Raw genomic sequence first — 20,128 nt, forward strand, 5'->3', positions numbered from 1 at the left:
AGTTAGTTTCTTTTGACAAGTGGCTCCTGATTGTGCCCAGCCAGACTGCGGCATTAGGGAAATTTTTTTTTTCTTTTCTGTCCTGGAGCTTAAACAAAGGAGAACTGCAAAGCTTGAAATCTCTTTAGACTTTATGATCACTCGTAATACAATGAATATACCATGCATTAGTTCCTAAAGAATTTTCATATTTCTTAATTCTTAACCAGCAACCCCATGACACAGGCAAAGATCATCATACCTAATTTTTTGGGTGGAAAAACCAGCTCAAATATCTTAGGTGATTGACAAAATCAAATATTAAGTGGTAAATCCAGGGTTTGAGCCCAGGTTTTCTGAACATAAGCACAGAAATGTTTCCAAATTGTTGTGATTCTCAAGATTTTTTATTAGCTTTTTGGAGTAGGCCATCAAAAATAATAATTTCCCATTAATAATACTTGTTATCTGAATGTTTCTCTTGTTCTGAATTGTCAGCATAAAATATTCCTTAAGACTTTAAAATTGTGCTTAGTTAATGTAATTTTCAGCTTTTTTTTTCCTCCTCACACAGTTTGGCAAATAAATTTCTTATAAATTTACTGATATTTTATAGGGTAAATTATGCACATGTGTTCAATGGTTATTTATGTTTTTTAAACTTTATAAAAGAAGAAAATATAGTTTGAGACTATCTTGAAAAAACATGCTGGAAATACTGAAATATCAACTAGTCTATTTTCCTAATGCATAAAATAACATTGAAGATGACTTAGCTAGTAAAAGATTTTTAAGAGAAATGTTCTCTAGATCATTACAAAACATGTTTTCCCCAGAGAACTCCCAGAGATACATAAAGTAAAATGTAAATTGTTATTTGATATTAAATCTTAGCTTCCACAGGAATTTAAACAAACTTAATTGACTTCTACTAGATTTATATGATAAAAACAACTGTTCTAATACATTTTTATCTGATTCCTTCCTAGTAGAGGATATCCTTTCTTGGTTAAGAGTTCTTCATGTAGATAAAAACCCTGGGCCTCACATTCAATAGCAAATTAATCAACAAAGATATCTTTACAGCTCTCATTTATGTTAAGTGATTACCGTGTGTTGGGCACTATTCTAAGCAATGTTGTGAGGATTAAATTAGTTAATTAGTTTAATCCATCACAGCAGCTCTACCAGTAGTTTGCTTTACTGTTACTATTCCATCTTATGCATAAGGAAGAAGACTGTGGTTACAGTGAATGATTTCCAGATTTTATATTAAAAAGGCAAATTTACAAGATAATAGCTTTCTGACAAAAACTAATGATTGTTTTTTATATAGTTATGTATATTATTGAAGCAGGTAGGTATAGATAGTCTGGGCATTTTTATGCTTACACATCCTAAATCCTAGGAGAACTCAGAATGTATGGATCTATCAAATTTGACTGGTGGATTCAGAAAAGTTGGAAAAGTCAGTGACTTGTACATGAATTGTTTGTAAATGAACCACTTGTTAAAAGCAAGGAGAGTGTTAGTAAAGAGCTTAGCTACCTAGATTAGAATAAAGAAATTGTCTCTCCCCATCTGTTCTAATTAGCTTATCTCGTCTGCTTTCATAGCATGCTGGTTATTTCAGAAAAGAAGTGAGAGCTACTTTGAGAAGACACCATTTTATTCACACTAATTTATAATGATTTTGGAGTGTTTGTCCATTCTCAAACACGAACTTTTAAATCTTGGACCTTTCCTGTAACAATTTGTTACTGGAATTTTCAAGGCTTTGTATGCTCAGTTAAGGATTTTGCCCTCTTTTTATTTCTTTGATTTTGGCTCAAATGATTATGTTTCCTCTTTTTGGGAAGATTTCTCTGGGTATTTTGATATTTGTTCTGATAGAAGGAAACCTTCCAGCATTAACAGGTAATTTAAAAGTCTGTTTGTTTTATCTACATAGCTGTAGTATATTTTCTTAAAAATAGCATTATTTGATGTGATTGAAATTGAATAAATAGTACTCTATTAGTCTTTGATATTTCTTTATTTAAAATATCTGCAGTAACTTGAGTCTTCCTCTTGATTACTAATTCCTGGCTCAGTCCCACTTCCCCTTATTTCTTGTGTTGAAATTGGATATATACTTGATTTCAATAACAATCTTAGAGTAAAGGAGTAGAAATTAAATGGAAAATATTGAAAACTTCACTCCTTTCCTTCTTAGACATGCAAGCCTGTCTATAATATGAGTATCAATTTCAAAATCCAAATGTGGCACAAGTGTCAGTTTTGTTTTTAGTTGCCTTTTGTGCCCTATCTTATGCCTCATCAAACGCCTTGATTGTGCTTTCACTCTATAGTACAAACCTACTTGTTTTTTGAAGAGATCCAAGAAAGCAAGAGTGCAGTTTCTTTTCTCCTGCCCAAAGAATCTACAGACCGTTCTCTACCTGCTGAGAAGAAGCAGCTTCTGGACCACAGAGAAGCTGAAAGACCTTGGTTCCTTAGAAGGCGGCGATCTATTTTGTTTCCTAATGGAGTAAAAATCTGCCCAAATGAAAGTGTGACAGAGGCTGTGGCAAACCATGTGAAGTATTTTAGAGTTCGAGGTAAGAAAACATCCTAATCCTTGGGATCCCATAAAGAAATTCAAACATTATTCCATTACATTGATTAGTATCACATCGTAAGTCAAAACTTGTGATAATTTAGACAAAACTGAGCCAAATATTATCTATTTGCTATGAGCAAAGAACTTGCTAAGAATATAGTAGTAATATGATTTCAGAAGGAAATTTACGTCACTCTGAAATATGAAAAGTTTTAAATCTTTTAAGCACTTCAAGAATACTGGTTTGTATTGCTGGAGGAATTAATTTTGCTTCTCTCCATTACAATAATTTACCTAAATACACTCACAGATTATATTTGCCAAGGTACACTCACTTGCCTCCCTATTGATGAAAATATAATCAATTTATTTTGTAGTTTAGACATTCTACAGATTGATGTCTAGTTAGGACATATAAAAATTTTTATGTCTGAAATGATAGCACTTCTTATGGTCCCTAAAGCATGATAAGTTGGATTTTTTTTTTTTAAACAGTATGAGCCTTGAACTTATGCCTTTTTGTCATGTGAATTCACTCTCTTTCTTACATTTACTAACATTGCTTAGTTGACCTTACTATGTCTCTTAGTCTTTTGGAGGATTTCCATGCTCTGCTTTTTGCTGTTCAACAGCCAATAAAAAGCCATAATATGGATGCAATGTTAGTAAGCTAAAGTGGAGATAAATGATGAAATGATAATGAAATCAGGCTTGTTCAGGCATGCATTCATTCATTTTTATAACAAATGTTTAGTAAGCATTTGCTATCTTCCAGGCACTAGGTTAGATGAGCCTCTTCTGAGCTACTATTATCAAATTATTTTTCTCTTCTTTGTCCTTATTTTCCATACCACATTAATAAAATAAAACAGAAATTTAGTATCAGATATTATGTATATTTGATGTTTTTGTTTGTAAATTGGTAAAATGTACAGCAGCTCTTTTTTTAGTATATTTATATTTCTTCATTGTATTTGGGGACCATCAAAAATTAATAAGCAATATGCTTTTCTTTTACTTTGTTGTTCTTTTTTATAGAACCATATCAAACTCAGGGCCTCATGCATGCTAAGCAAGCACTCTATCACTAAGCTTTATCTCCATCCCTTTTCCTTTTCCTTTTCAAATGAGATTCATTGACCTGACATTTTGTAAATAGGACATAACCAGGAATGGGAAATTTCAAAGAGAATAGAAAGAGAATAAAGGAACTGAAAGTGAATTAGAAATACAATGATTTGTGCTATCTGGATTTTTGCTTTGTATTATTTTTAAATAGATCATCATATTTAGATATCTCAGCTGCTGGTTAATAGTGAAGAGAAAAGGACCAGTCACTTAAGGAACTAGTAATACTTTGTGATTGTTTTGCTCTTGTTTTTATAAATTCAAGAGATACTATTGAAAAAGAAGCCAACAAAAAGAAAAATAAGTCATTCTTGGAATAATAGATTTTAAAATGTGGATGGTAGGAATGAAGTCATTGAAAAGAGACTTCATAAAACTAAAATGATTGACCTAGCACATCAAGATTAAAACAATGTTTATATAACTGTTACTGTCGTGATTAAAAAAAACCCCAATATTTCATTTGTTTTTCATTTGGGGAAAATGAATATTTCAACTAGGTCTTGATTTTGAAGAGATAATTTGGATTATAGCCTTAAAGTCAAATATTTGAAACTTGAAGGGAGGGATATATCTACTGTTCAATTTGTCCTAATAATTTTCCCAGTTTTTCCTTAATAGAGAATTTGGCATCAATTGCTAGTTGGTGCAACAAATTTGAACAACAACAAACTTGCATCTTCCATATTAGAAAGCAATTGCATTTAGATTAATATTCAGTAAAATCAAACAAATAGGATACTTAGAAACGAATGTCATTAATAGTCTCCTTTTTTAAAAATCATTTTTGCAGCTGAAACTTTTAAAGACAGCTTTGATGGATTATAGGCATTTAAAGTAAACTTTGATTAGTTTTGACAAATACATTTACTCTTGAAGTCATCACTACAATTAAAATAAGGAATTTGTCTTTTCCATTAATTCTAAATGATTCTTCTTGATCCTAATTCCTCCTTCCCTTAACTGCATCTCTTTCAATACTGAGGCTATCTATCTATCTATTATCTATCTATCTATCTATCTATCTATCTATCTATCTATCTGTCTTTATGTATTAGTTTGCATTTCTATAGTTGCACATATAAATAAAATAGTATGTGCTCTTTTTGTCTTTTTTACTCAGTATAATTATTTTGAGATTAATCCATGATTCTTTTGTGTAGCAATAGTTTATCTTTTATTTTTGAGTAGTATTCAATTTTGTGAACACACCCCAATTTGGGATATTTGGGTTGTTTTTAGTTATTAGCAATTATGAAGAAAGCTATTATGACCATTTGTATTCAAGTTTTTGTTTGAACATGTTCTCATTTCTATTGAGTAATTGTAGCATGGCTAGGTCACATGACAGGTATTTATTTAACTTTTAAAAAATACTTATTTTTTAGTTGTAGTTGGACACAATACCTTTATTTTATTTATTTATTTTTATGTGGTGCTGAGGATCGAACCCAGGGCCTCACACATGCTAGGCAAACACTCTACTGCTGAGCCACAACCCCAGCCCTATTTATTTAACTTAAAAAAAACCAAAAAACTGTCAAATTGCTTTCCAGTATGACTTCGTTATTCTCACAGTTTTAGATCTCTAGTTTTTCTACATCCTTTCAACACTTGGTGTGTGACAGTCTTTTTTTTTTTTAACCTTTATTTTATTTGTTTATTTATATGTGGTACTGAGGATCGAACCTAGGGCCTCATACGTGGGAGGCAAGTGCTCTACCACTGAGCCACAACTCCAGTCCTGTTGTCAGTCTTTTTAAATGTTAGTCATTCTAATGCATGTATTTTTTTGTGGCTTTAATTTGCATTGTCTTAATGACAAATGGTTTTGACCACATTTTTATTTATGGGTATAGCACATTTTTATATCTTTTTTTTTGTATATGAAGAGTGCATTCAAGTATGTTGTCTATTTAAGATACTGGACTGTAGATACTTGGGAGGCTAAGGCAAAAGAATCCTAGTTTTGAGGCCAGCCTCAGAAATTTAGCAAGAATCTGTCTGAAAATAAAAAATAAAAGAGACTGAGGATATATAGCTCAGTGGTAGAGCATCCCTTGTTCAATCCCAGCACCACCACCACCAACAACAAAAAACAATGAAGGCTATTATTGAATTGTAACAATTCTTAATATATTCTGAATACTAGTTCTTTGATATATGTTTTGCACACATTTTTCGTAATTTTTACTTTTTATTTTCTTAATGATATCTTTTGAGGAGCAGAAGTTTAATTTTGATAAAGTCCCATTTATCATTTTTTGTTGGGGGGGAATTATGTTTTTGGTGTTGGATCCAAGTTTGTTTAACCCAAGATCATGAAGTTTCCTCCTATTTTTTCCTATAGAAATTTAAATTTTTAGGTCTGTATATTTAAGTCTATGATCTACTTTGAGTTAATGATGTATATGATTCGTATGGATCAATGCTGATTTTTTGTATATACATGTAAGTTGTTCTAGCATTATTTACTAAAAAGATCATTTGTTCTTGCCAGTATACCTATATAATCTTCTGCATAAACTTCTGTATATTTCTATATTCTTCATTTTGTTCCACTGATCTATTTGTCTACTTTTGTATGGATTCCCATTATTTTTTTTTTCTTTTGGGTACCGGGGACTGAACTCAGGGGCATTCAACCACTGAGCCACATCCCCAGTACTAGCTTGTATTTTATTTAGAGACAGGGTCTCACTGAAGTTCTTAGCACCTTGCTGTTGCTGAGGCTGGCTTTGAACTTGTGATCCTCCTGTCTCAGCCTTCCAAGCAGCTGGGACTATAGAGTGCACCACTGTACCCAGCCAATTCCCATTATTTATTACTGTAAACATTAAAATAAGGAAACCATATAGTGTAAATTCTTATATTTTATTACTTATTATATTTATTGGTTATGCTAGATCCTTTGTACTTTATACAAATAAAAAATCCTTTGTACTTTTTATAAATATAAAACCAATCTTCTAATTTATACAAAAAAAGGTTGCTGAGATTTTGATTGTGATTGCAAGTTTAAAGATCAATTTGGGAACCTGTCATCTTAAGAACATTGAGTCTTCTGATGTATGAACATGATGTATTTTTCAGTTTATATTCAGATCTTCAATTTTTCCCAACAATGCTTTATAATTATTTATATTTTCTTTTTTGTTCATTTATTTGTTAATTCACACATGCAACCTTAATTCATAATGATTCTGCCAGTTACTGTAATAACCACAATAATAAAGTCAATGTAGAATATGCAGAAATAAAGTATGTACAAGGTGTATATGTGGGAAGGACACATGTGAGAATATATATCCATGCCTGGGTTAGTAGAAGCCAGTTGAACTGAGTTTTGAAGAATGGGTTGGTATTTTCCAGAGAAAATATGCAGGGTCTTGGAACTCAAAAGCTAGGTATAGTTCTATATATTTAAAATGTACTGTGCAAGGGGTAGAGTCCCAATGGATATGGCCATATCTGACCCACACATAGTGCTGCCAGATTTAGCAAATAAAAATTCAGGGCACTGAGTTAAATTTGAATTTCAGGTAAATAACAATCTTTTAAGTGTATGTATGCCCCATGTAATATTTGATCTGCAGGTTTGCTGGCTCTATGTCTTTAGGAAAATTGTTCTATTTTTAAAATTCTGTTTTTTCTTTATTGAAACAGGAATAAATACTACTACTACTACTACTACTACTACTACTAATAGTAATAATAATAATGTCTTTAAGGATATATTGGCTAAGAGTTCTGGGGTTATTGTAGATCCTAAGTAAATGACATTGTCATTGATTAAATGGTAGGAGTATATAACTAATGTTTTATTCAGTGCATAGATCATGCACATTTTATCAGATTTTGTCTTTAAGGATTTCACATTTTTTTCCTGCTATTGTTAATGATTGCAGGAAAATTTTAATTTCTGATTGGTCCCTGCTAGTATGTAGAAATATAACTGATTTTCATATATTGATCTTTAATCCTGCAACTTTGCTAATCTCCCTTATTAGTTTTAGTACCTTCTTCATGTATTCCTTAGGGTCTTCTCCATGGATGATTATTTTATCTGAAGTGTTTTCATGTTTTCTAATATGTTTGCATTTTATTTCATTTTCTTGCCTTAATGAACCAAAATTGAATGTTCCACATGCTTTGGTCTTTACAATTCCAAAAGGAAAATATAGCAGCCCTAAAAAAATGACTCCTCCTTACTGAATTTCTAGATTTATATGTATTAGATAAGAAACCAGCCTGAGACCTAGGAGTAGTGTTGAAGACAGATTAAATGCTGGCATTTCCTTCTTCAGAATATTGTCATCACATTTTCCCTTTCTCTACCAGTCCAGGGCAGGGATTATCTCTGTCAGAGGAGAAGCATTTTTAGATTGGTTATCTTCTGTAAGACAGAAGGTTATCATGAGCAGTAACTAAAGGCTAATGAAACTTTTTTTTTTTTTTTTTGGCAAGGATGGTGTTCTAAAGAGGCCTTGTGATAGGTCAAATAGTGAAGTATGTGGCATTTGTTGAACCATATCCTCAGAATTTAGGTGTATATTTAGTTATAAAAGAAACTCTTAATATTTATTCCAAAGTGGTTGTACTATTTTACATTTCTATAAAAAAAAAATGAGGGCTATGTTTGCTCTAAAGTCCTGCTAAATTTTGGCATTGCCCATGTAAAAAGTTTCAACCATTCTTGCTTGTACGTGGAGACTTTAATTTTCTCTGAAAGACGAATGATGGTGAACACTTTTTTTTTCTTAAATTTTTTTTTAGTTGTAGATAGACACACATATCTCTGTTTATTAATTTATTTTTTATGGGGTGCTGAGGATCAAACCCAGTGCCTCATGCATGCGAGGCAAATGCTCTACCACTGAGCTACAGCCCCAGTCTGTTGAACACTTTTTAACATGCTCATTGGCTATTTTATATTTCTTCCTTTGTGCAATGGCTGTTTTAGTCCTTGTCTGTTTTAAAAATTGCATTGTTTGGGGCTGGGGTTGTAGCTCAGCGGTAGAGCACTCACCTCACACGTTCGAGACCCTGGTACCACATAAAAATAAATAAGTGAAATAAAGATATTGTGTCCAACTACAACTAAAAAAATAAATACAAAAAATGCATTATTTATTTTATAATTAGGGAATTGTAGCAATTTTAGAAATATCCCAAATATCAATTCTGTGTTAGATATATCTATTTTGAATATTATCCTCCATGTATAGCTTGCCTATTAATTTATACTAATAGCATCTTGGTTTTTTTTTTTCAGTACTGGGGATTGAACTTGGGTACTAAGACACTGAGCCACAACCCCAGCCCTAATAGTATCTTTTGATAAGGGGAGACTTCACAGTTTGATAAATTCTAATTTATCATTTTTAAATAATTGTTGTTTTGTGTATCCTGTGAAACTTCTGCATATCCCCAAGACATGCAGATATTCTTCCACATTTTCTTTTAGAAATTTTATAGTTTTAGCTGTCATATTTCAATATTTTTATATGTAAAGTATGAAGTAAAGGTTGAGATTAATTTTCTTCTTTCCCTATGGATATATAATTATTTCGTCTAACAATTTTTTATAATTTCTCTGAATCACTTCATTTCAGAACCAGATGTTATAGGCATTCACTTTTTTTTGTTCTTGTTTTTACTGATCTAGACGTTTACCTTTGCATTATCTTTCGGTATATACTTAAACTTTTGTTTGAATTTTTTAAAAAAAATCTAATAAAATTTATTTTTATTAATTTTAGACCAGTATGGGTAAGGATACAAAATAATGAAATAATAAATATATAAATAATTTCCAATAGTAATGAATTCTCTCTCTCTCTCTCTCTCTCTCTTTTTAGATTCACTGTGGTATGTTCATATATGTACATGGGAAAGTTATGTCAGAGTCATTCCATTGTCATTCCTATTCCTTCCCTTCCCTTCATTCTCCTTTGTCTAATCCACTGAACTTCTTCCCCTCACCATCCCTGGTTTTGGGTTAGCATCTATATAACAGAGAGAACATTTGACCTTTGGTTTTTTGGTATTGACTTATTTCACTTAGTGTGATAGTCTCCAGATCCATACATTTACTGGTGAATGTCATAAAGTCATTCTTCTTTATGGCTGAGTAATATTCCATGGGGTGTGTGTGTGTGTGTGTGTGTGTGTGTGTGTATTGTATATGGACACATATACATTTAGTTGTATATGGACACAATACCTTTATTTTATTTATTTACTTATTTTTTGAGGTGCTGAGGATCGAACCCAGTGCCTTACACATGCTAGGCCAGTGCTCTACCACTGAGCCAAAACCCCAGTCCTACCACAATTTTTTTATCCATCTGTTGATGGGCATTTGGGTTGGTTCCATAACTTAGCTATTGTGAAATGTGCTGCTATCATATTAATGTAGCTGCATCACTGTAGCATGCTGATTTTAAATCCCTTGAATACACACTGAGGAGTGGTTATAACTGGGTTAAACGGTGATTCCATTCTTCGTTTTTTTGAGGAATCTCTATTCTGCTTTCCATAGTGGTTGCACCACTTTTCATTCCCACCAGCAATGTATGAGTGTACCTTATTGTTACTTATATCCTTGATAATAGCCATTCTGGTTGGAGTGAAGTGAAATCTCAATGTAATTTTACTTTGCATTTCTCTAATTGCTAGAGATGTTGAACATTTTTTCATGTATTTGTTGACTGTTTTAGTCATCTTTTTCACTGCTATGACTAAAAGATCTGGCCAGAATAATTTTAGGGAAGAAAAGTTCTTTTGAGGGCTCACGGTTTCAGAGGTCAGAGTCCATAGAAGGCTGGCTTCATTCTGTGGGGCTCGAGGTGAGGCAGAACATCATGGCAGAAGAATGTGGCAGAGGGAAACAGCTCACATGATTGTCAGGAAGCAAAGAGAGAGATTTCTACTTGCCAGATACAAATATATAACCTGATACCATGCCCCCAATTCCCACGTCCTCCAACCACACTCTACCACTTCAGTTACCACTAAGTTAATCCATATCAGGGGATTAATTCACTGATTAGATTAATCAGGATTAATTTGCTGATTGGGTTAAGACTCTCACAACCCAATCATTTGTCCTCTGAACCTTCTTGCATAGTATAACATGTGAGCTTTTGGGGGACACCATATCTAAACCATAACACTGTTCATGTTTTCTCTTTTGAGAAGCATATTATTAGTTCCTTCGCCCATTTATTGATTGGGTTTTTTTGTTTTATTGGTGTTAAGCTTTTTAAGTTATTTGCATATCCTGGAAATTAACATCTTATTCAAGGTGTAGGTGGCAAAGATTTTCTCCTGTTCTGTAGGCTCTCACATCACACTCTTGATTGTTTCCTTTGCTGTGAAGAAAATTTTTAATTTGATACCATTTAATTTATTGATTTTTTTTTCTTTTTTTATTGGTTGTTCAAAACATTACAAAGCTCATGACATATCATCTTTCATACATTTGATTCAAGTGGGTTATGAACTCCCATTTTTACCCCAAATACAAGTTGCAGAATCACATCATTTATTGATTTTTAAAATTTTACTTCTTGCATTTTAGGATTCTTGTTGAGTGGTTCTTAAACTGATATATTGGAGCGTTGGGCCTAAATTTTCTTCTAGTAGGTGTAGAGTTTCTAGTCTAATAATTATGACTGTGAGCCACTTTGAGTTGAGTTTTGTGCAGGGTGTAAGGGAGTTAAACTTCATTCTACTACATAAGGATTTCCAGTTTTCCCAGCAATTTTTGAAGAGACTGTCTTTTCTCCAATGTATGTTTTTGGCACCGTTGTCTAGTCTAATTTGAGATATCTGTGTTTATATGGGTTTGTCTCTGTCTTTTATTCTATTTCATTGGTCTTGCTGCGGGTTTTGGTGCTAACCCTGCTGTTTTTGTTACTGTAGCTCTGTAGTATAATTTAAGATCTAGTGTTGTGATGCTTCCTGCTCTGCTTTTTTCACTAAGGATTGATTTGGCTATTCTGGGCCACTTAGCTTTCCAAATGAATTTCATGACTGGTTGTTCTATTTCTACAAAGGATGTTATTGGAATTTTAATATGAATTGCATTAATTCTGCATAGCGATTTTGGTAATATGGCAATTTTGAGAATTTTAGTTTTGCCTATTCAAGGGCATGGGAGATTTTTCCATCTTTAAGGTCTTCTTCAATTCGTTCCTTTTATTTTTTTTAGCTTTTAAAAAAATTGTTCTAAGTAGTTATACACAACAACAGAATATATTTTGATTCATTATACACAAATGGAACATGACTTTTCATTTCTCTGACTGTATATGATGTACAGTCACACCACATGTTCAGTCCTACATGTACCTAGGGTAGTGATGTTCATCTCATTCCACCATTGTTCCTGCCTCCATGCCCCTGCGCCCCGCCCCCACCATTATGGATCATCATCTTCTTATCAGACAGAACATTCAGATTTTGTTTTTTTGGGATTGGCTTTCTTCACTTAGCATGATAGTCTCCAACTCCATCTATTTACCTGCAAATGCCATAATTTTGTTCTCTTTAAATTCTGAGTAATATTCCATTGCATATATGTACCACAGTTTCTTTATCCATTCATCTGTTGAAGGGCATCTAGGTTGCTTCCACAATTTAGCTATTGTGAATTGAGCTGTTATGAACATTGATGTGGCTGTGTCACTGCAGTATACTGATTTTAAGTCCTTTGTGTATAGACCAAGGATTGGAGAGCTGGATCAAATGGTGGTTTCATTTTTTTTTTTTGGTGGTTCTTGGGATTGAACCCATGGCCTTGTGCATGTGAGGCAAGCACTTTACCAACTAAGCTAAATCCCCAGCCCTTCAATTCCTTCTTTAGTTTTCTATAGTTTTCATTGTAGATATCCTTTACCTCTTTTGTTAGATTGATTCTCAAGTTTGTTTATTTGTTTTGAGGCTATTGTTAATGAGATAGTTTTCCTAATTTCTCTTTGAGCTTATTCATCATTGCTGTATAGGAATGCAGTTGATTTATGGGTGTTGATTCTGCTACTTTGCTAAATTCATTTATGAGTTCCCCCCAATTTTCTGGATCTTCTAAATATGGATCATGTTGTCAGCAAACAAATAGTTTGAGCTCTTCTTTTCCTATTCATATCTCTTTAATTTCTTTCTTTTGCCTAATTGCTCAGGCTAGAATTTTAAGGACTAGGTTGAATAGAAGTGGTAAAAGAGGGCATCCTGTCTTGTTCCAGGTTTTTAGAGGGAGTGATTTCAGTTTTTTCCATTCAGAATGATGTTGGCCTTCGTTTATTGTTTAAGGCTTTTACAATGTCAAGATATATTCCTACTATCTCTAGTTTTTAAAACATGAATAAATGCTGTATTTTGTCAAATGCTTTTTCTGCTTTTATTGATAATCATGTGGTTCTTTTCTTTAAGTATAATTGATGTGGTCAGTTATATTTATTGATTTCTGTATGTTGAACTGATCTTGCATCCCTGGGATGAACCCCACTTAATCATGGTGCACTATCTTCTTAATGTCCTTTTTCTATGCAATTTGCCAGTGTTTTATTAAGAATATTGCATCTATGTTCATCAAGATTATTGGTATATAGTTTTCTTTCTTTTCTTTGTCATTTTTCCCCCCTCAGGGTATTAGTAGCTTCATGGAATGAATTTTGAAGGGTTCCCTCCTTTTCTACTTTGTGAAATAATTTGAGAAAGATTGGTGTTAGTTCTTCTTTGAAGGTCTGGTATAACTGGGCTGAGAATCTGTGTGGTTCTGGGATTTTCTTTGTTGATAGGCTTTTGATGGCATCTTCAATTTCATCACTTGAAATTAATCTGTTTATATTTTCTATATCCTCCTGATTCAACTTGGGTAGGTCATACCTCCTTAGAAATTTGTCAATGTCTTCTAGATGTTATAATTTATTGGAGTATAAATTTTCAAAATAATTTCTTATTATTGTCTGTATTTCAGTAGTTTCCATGGTGATATTTTCATTTTCATCACAAATTTAATAGTTTGAGTTTTTCCTCTCTTTTTTTTTCGGGGGGGGGGCAGCGGGGTTAGCTTGGTGCTAAGGGTTTATCAGTTTTATTTATTTATTTTCAAAGAAACAACTTTTTGTTTGGTTGTTTTTTCTTCAATTTCAATTTCAATTTTGGGTCTAATTTAATTATTTCCTGTCTTTTAGTAATTTGGTATTGATTTATCCTTCTTTTTCTATGGCTTTGAGATGTAATGGTAGATTATTTATTTGGTGACTTTCTGTTCTTTTAATGAATGAGCTCAAAGCTATGAACTTTCCTCTTAGAACTGCCTTCATAGTGTCCTGAGATTTTGATATGTTGTATCACTATTCTCATTTACCTCTTAAGTACTTTTTTATTCCACCCCTGATTCTTCTGCTATCCATTGGTCATTCAATAGCACATTATTTAGTCTCCAGGTGTTAGAGTAATTTTTTTCTTCTAATAATAGATTTCTAATTTTATTACATTATGATCTGAAAGAATTCAGTGTATCATCTCTATTTTTCTTGTATTTTCTTTTCTTTCTTTCTTTCTTTTTTTTTTTTTTTTTTTTTTGGTACTGGGGATTGAACCTAGGGGCACTTAACCACTGAGCCACATTCCCTGCCCTTTTATATTTGATTTAGAGACAGGGTCTTATTAAATTTCTACGGGCCTCATTACATTGCTCAGGCTGGCTTTCAACTCACACTCCTCCTGTCTCAGCCACCCCAGCCACTGGAATTACAGGTGTGTACCACTGTGCCCAGCTATTTTTTTTTTTTTTGTATTTTCTAAGAGTTGCCTTGTGTCCTAAAATGTGGTCTATATTAGAAATTGTTCTATGTGCTGCCAAAAAGAAAGTGTATTCAGCTACTGAATGAAATATTCTATATATGTCTGTTTAGTCTAAATAATTATTAATTATTTTTTTTAGTTCTGTAGCTTTTTAATTAAATTTTTGTTTAGAAGATCTATCTAGTGATGAGAGGTGTGTCGTGGCTTATTTGATTCTTGATATTGAGAAGGGTGTGTTTATACTCAGATATTCCATTGTTTGGGCCATAAATATTTATGATTGTTATTTCTAGTTGTTGTCTGATTCTCTTATGCATTATGAAGTGACCTCCTTTGTCTCTTCTGATTAACTTTGGGTTGAAGTCAACTTTATCTGATTGAAAATAGAAACTCCTACTTGTTTATGCAATCCATATTAAGTGATGTTTTCTTCCCATCCTTTTACCTTCAGTCTGTGATGTCTTTGCCTATGAGTTGAGTCTCTTGGAGACAGCATATTGTTGATTCTTGTTTGTTTTTAATCCAGTCTGCCAGCATATGTCATTTGATTAATGAGCTTAGTCTAATAACATTTAGTATTATTATCAAGAGATGATTTTTATTCCCTGTCAATTTGATTTATTGCCAGATTTAAGTTGAATTAGATTTTCATTAGCTTGAATATCCTTCTAGTATATTCTTGGTGGTTTTTATTTTTATTCTCCATATCATATATTTTGTAATACAGTCTTTTTAGTTGTGAATTCTTTTAACTTTTCTTTTTCATGGAAGGTTTTTATTTCATCTTCAAATCTGAAGCTTAATTTTGCTGGATATAGTATTCTTGGGTGGCATCCATTTTCTTTCAGAGATTGGTGTATATTTTTCCAAGACCTCCTAGCTTTTAGGGTTTGGGTTCGAAAATCAGCTGAGATCCAAATTGTGACCACAATTAGAGGATCCAGATTCTCTAATAGATCATCTAATGGATTTGGATCCTCTAATTATGACAAGTTGTTTTTCTCTAGCAGCTTTCAAAATTCTATCATTATTCTGTATGTTAGGCATTTTCATAATAATGTGCCTTGGAGTGGGTCTGTTATAATTTTGTATATTTGAAGTTCTGTATTTGATTTTCCATTTCATTCTTAATTTTTTTGAAATTTTCTGATATTATTTCATTGAAAAGATCGCACATTCCTTTAGTTTGTACTTTAGAGCCTTTATCTATTCCTATGAATCTTTTATTTGACCTTTTGATATTTTCCATATTTCTTAAAAATTCTGTTTAGGATCTCTTAACATCTTTTCTTCATGGTCAACTTTATTTTCAAGATTATAACTCAAACTAAACAACTACAGTTCATACCCCTCCTTCGGCATTTATTTCACATCTTTCTCTTTCTCCTACCCACTACTCCCTTCTTTTCACTTTCTCTCTCCCTTACTCTCTCATTTCCCTTGTCCATTGAACTATTCCTAACCACTCTGGAGTCAAGAGACTGGAATCATAATTACAGCTCCATTAAAACACACACACACACACACACACACACACACACACACACACACTGCCTTCATTGCCTGAAAGTCTGTCTTCCAAGCATCCAGTCTTTTAGTAATGCTTTCCATTGACTTTTTAATTTGGCTTATTGACTCCTTTATTTTGAGGATTTCTGATTGATTCTTCCTCTGGATCTCTATCTTTTACTTCTCGTATTTTCTCTCTGATTTCACTCCTTATGTTGTCTTTTACCTCGTAGATCAGTTTGTCTTGAATTTTCTAAATTTCTGATCTGATATTTCCTCCACTGTGTTGTCAATGGATTCTGTAATTGAGATATTTTGGTTTGTTTGTGATGGTTTTTTTCCTTGCTTTTTCATATTGTGTGGCTATCCATCTTTTAGTATGAATCTGAGACAGCTGAATTTCTACTCTATGAAATTACAGTGTCCCATAAGGTTTCTAGTACCTCATGATTAGGGGGAGACAAATATTAACAATAACCAATGCAAACAATATACATCATTGAACTAAGTAATTAGTTCCTACTATGACATCTACGATGTGAATTGGCACAACAAACAGAAATGGTATGATAAGCAATTTCCAATAGTAAAAACAATAAGTTTGCAAAAGTGTTTGCAATTTCAAATGGTGGACAGGGAGAATGTAGAAGAGATGTAGGATGATTATGATGAAGGCATAGAGAAAATAGAAGTAAAATATTAAAGGAAGAGCGAATAGAATTTGGCTGTTAGCAAAGAAAGGAAAAAGAAGGAGAATCAAGAGAATTAAGTAAAAACAATATAAAACCAAACCAAAATACCCTAATAAATAAAACCCCCTAGATCTGAAAAGATAGCGTCATCAAAAATAGCTGCCTTCAAAAATGTTAGAAATAAGAAAATAGACACAAATATGTATATGTATAAATGTCCATGAAACATTCAGTAAACAAACAATCCAAAAATGAAGAAAGAAAGAAAGAGAGAAAGAAGGAAAGCAAGAAAGAAAAGAAATAAAAAAAGAAGAAAAAAGTTCTTAATGAAAATTAAGGAATTGTTTCTGTTACAGTGTTCAGAAATTGTCAGTTGAGAATATATGTTCATTGTCTGTTCCCAAATGTCTTTTCATTTTTTTTCCTTGAAGTATGTATTGTATGTTTGAATAGGGGCCTCAGGTTGTCAAATCCTTCCTCTGTTTGTGTTGTTTGTCAAGTTGCTACTTGGAGTTCAAAAATTCTCAGTTCCCTTCTCAGCAGTACGAGGTGGAGAGGGTTGGAGTGTGTTATCTGCTCTACTCTCAGGGTGGAATCACTGTAGACTTCTGTAAGAGGAGTTCCCAGAGACAGACCTCCTGAAGACAGGGGTTAGTTTTAGGTAGGCACAGGGTGCTTCCCGGAGTGCCGATTGGTCTGAAGATTTTAAATCAGTGTACCTCCAGGGCCCAGAAACTGCTGATCCATACTTGGAGACTGTACCCCTGGAGTCTACCCTGAGTTGCACTCATACCTCAGAGGAGCCAGTCCTTTGCCCCCTTCTCCACCCATGGATCCTGCCCTTCCTGGCCTCCTGGGCTCAGTCCCCAATCACAGTCATGCCTGGATACCTAGTCAAATCCTGACCTGCCCCAGCTGGTTCTGAGAGCTGCCAGACTCAAAGAGAGGGAGGGACCTGGGATCTCTCAGGTCTCTACTCCCCTTATTCTCCTGGTTAATACACCCTCTATGCTTAATTTTCTCCTGGTTTCCTAGGGTTCACTATGAGTTGTGTGGCAGGTGTCTGCCAGTTCTGCATTTTGGACCCAGCTTGGCTTTCCAGATATGGGCTCCTAAACTCACTCCTACAGCCACTGGTGTCCTTAGCATAGTGAAAAGATGGCTCTTCCCTTGGCTCTCCACACACAACCGGGAGATGAGTGGTGTCTTTACCACATGCAAGTATAGTGTAGTACGTCCTCTGGATCAGTTCACCAGATCTGATCCTTGATCTCTGATTTCTCCATACCAAGACACACCATAGTACCATCTGAAATGCGAGTTCTCATAGTCTCACTCCCCACTTTGTCCAGTGCGGATCATCTCCTGCAGGTGTGGGTGTGGGCTGAGGGCTTTCTTCTTTTATTTTATTATCTACAACCTATACAACCTTCTGAGTTCATAAGCTGTTCTGAGAGTCCAGTATGAAATCCCAGTAAAATCCTTCTTTCACCCACCCTACTGTGAAGCTGTTTATCCTCTTTTCTGGTCTCACGCCAAGGAGCAGCTTGGAAAGCAAGCTCTTCTACTCCACCATGTTCCCTGGGTCATGGAAAGCCTCATTGTTGAGTTGCAGAGATCCCAGCTATGCTATGGTAGGTCCAAGTAGAGAACCCACAGCAACCTCTGCTTGGATCTTTTTTTTAATAGTTGCAGGTGGATACAATATCCTTATTTTTATTTGTTTATTTTTATGTGGTGCTGAGGATTAAACCTGGGCCTTAGGTGTGCGAGGCAAGCACTCTATCATTGAGCTACAACTCAGCCCTGTTTGGAAGTTTTAAGAGGAGAGGAAAGACTATAATCTATAGGTTGGTTAGCTCTGCCTCGTTCAGTTCTTCTGTGTGCTGATTGGTTAAAAAGTTTTAAATAGCGATAATAAGGATGCAGTTAGTTCAATGAATGATAAATTGTTTGTAGCCAAAGGTTTATATGTTTTATAGTGTGTTAAAGTTGAAGAGTTGGTGGGGGGTTTTTGGGGGGGAGGATAGGGAGGGCTTAGACTGTCTTGTTCCATCAATCAACTGTCAGACAACCAGAATCTAACATAACACAGGTTAAGCATCTCTAATCTGAAAATCGGAAATCTGAAATTCTCCAAAATTTTAAACTTTTTAAGAGCTAACATTATGACACAAAAGGAAACTTCAAAACCTGACCTCATATGTCAGGTTGTAGTCAAGATGCAGGCACATTAAAAGTATCATATAAAATCAGCTTCAGTCTATGTGTATAAGGTATATGAGAAACAGAAATGATTTTTTGTGTTTAAATTTGGGTCCCATACCCAAATTATCTCATTACATATATGAAAATATTCCAAAATTATGAAAAAAAATACTAGAAATACTTTTGGTACCAAGCATTTTGGATAAGAGATATTTAAATATAATAATGTGATAACCATGTAGCCCTTCTCAATTTACAAAATACTTTTACAGATAAGGTAAGGTAGCAATTATTCATTCTATTAAAAAAAGATGTGTATATGGATGCTTTGAATCGGTAAAAGTTACTCATGGTTATCCAACTATAGTGCATGGTGAAACTAGGGCTAGGACTCTGTGAGTCCAGAGACTCCACCTAAATATGCTGTCTGATGAGTACTCAATCTTCTTGTAATGAAAAATAATTTCCTTGATATCTGCTACATATTTTCTCCCTTACCACTGTCCTTCTCTTCCCTTTCATTTCAGTCTGTTCATTGCCTTGAGTGATCTACACCTCTGAATGGTTGCAGAATAGCAATATACCCAGTACTATACAAACTAGGCAAATGCCCTGTTTGACAGCCTTTCAGTTTCAAATCTTTGAAATAACTTAGCTGATGAATTCAATTATTTTTGTCTTAATGCAATAATATATTTCTCCTGAATATTCTTTTTTTCTTTTTTGGTCCTCCTGTATATTTTAAAATTAATGCACATTATTTTTTGAGTGGTTTTAGGTTTAGAGAAAAAAATGATCAGAATGCCCAGAGAGAATACCTCCTCAAACTCCCAGCATTAATATTTTATATCAGGATACTACATTTGTTAGAACTCTCTTGCCTATGTTGATACATTATTATTAAGTAAAGTTTGCAGTTTAAATTAGGATTTATTCTTTGTGGTGTATTTTCAATGGGTTTTGACAAAATTCTAGTAATATGAATGCACAATTATAGTGTTATACAGAGTAATTTCATTGTCTTAAAAAATCTTCTGTGCTCTAACTATTCATCTCTCCCTCTCCCCCAACCCCTGGCAACCACTGATTGTTTTATTGTCTTCATAGTTTTACCTTTTCCAGAATGTCATTGGAATCATATAGTATATAGCCATTTCAGATTAGCTTCTTTCACTTGGTAATACACATTTAAGTT

The 20,128-nt window shown here is 33.6% G+C and overlaps 1 protein-coding gene across 1 annotated transcript in view; it reads left to right on the plus strand.

Moving 5' to 3' along the window:
• Positions 1-59: 59 nt before the first annotated feature.
• The window catches only part of Impg2 (interphotoreceptor matrix proteoglycan 2), an 89,955-nt gene continuing 69,886 nt past the window's right edge, over positions 60-20,128 (plus strand). The window contains exons 1-2 of the mRNA XM_058582897.1: positions 60-1,896; positions 2,331-2,579. Coding sequence (XP_058438880.1) covers positions 1,812-1,896; positions 2,331-2,579 — 334 coding nt within the window. The 5' untranslated portion in view covers positions 60-1,811. The remainder of the gene's footprint in view (positions 1,897-2,330; positions 2,580-20,128) is intronic.

This window comes from Marmota monax, unplaced genomic scaffold (assembly GCF_021218885.2).
Source record: "Marmota monax isolate L192 unplaced genomic scaffold, Marmota_monax_Labrador192_F-V1.1 WCK01_AAM20220418_F8-fsc00053, whole genome shotgun sequence".
Taxonomy (NCBI): Eukaryota; Metazoa; Chordata; class Mammalia; order Rodentia; family Sciuridae; genus Marmota; species Marmota monax.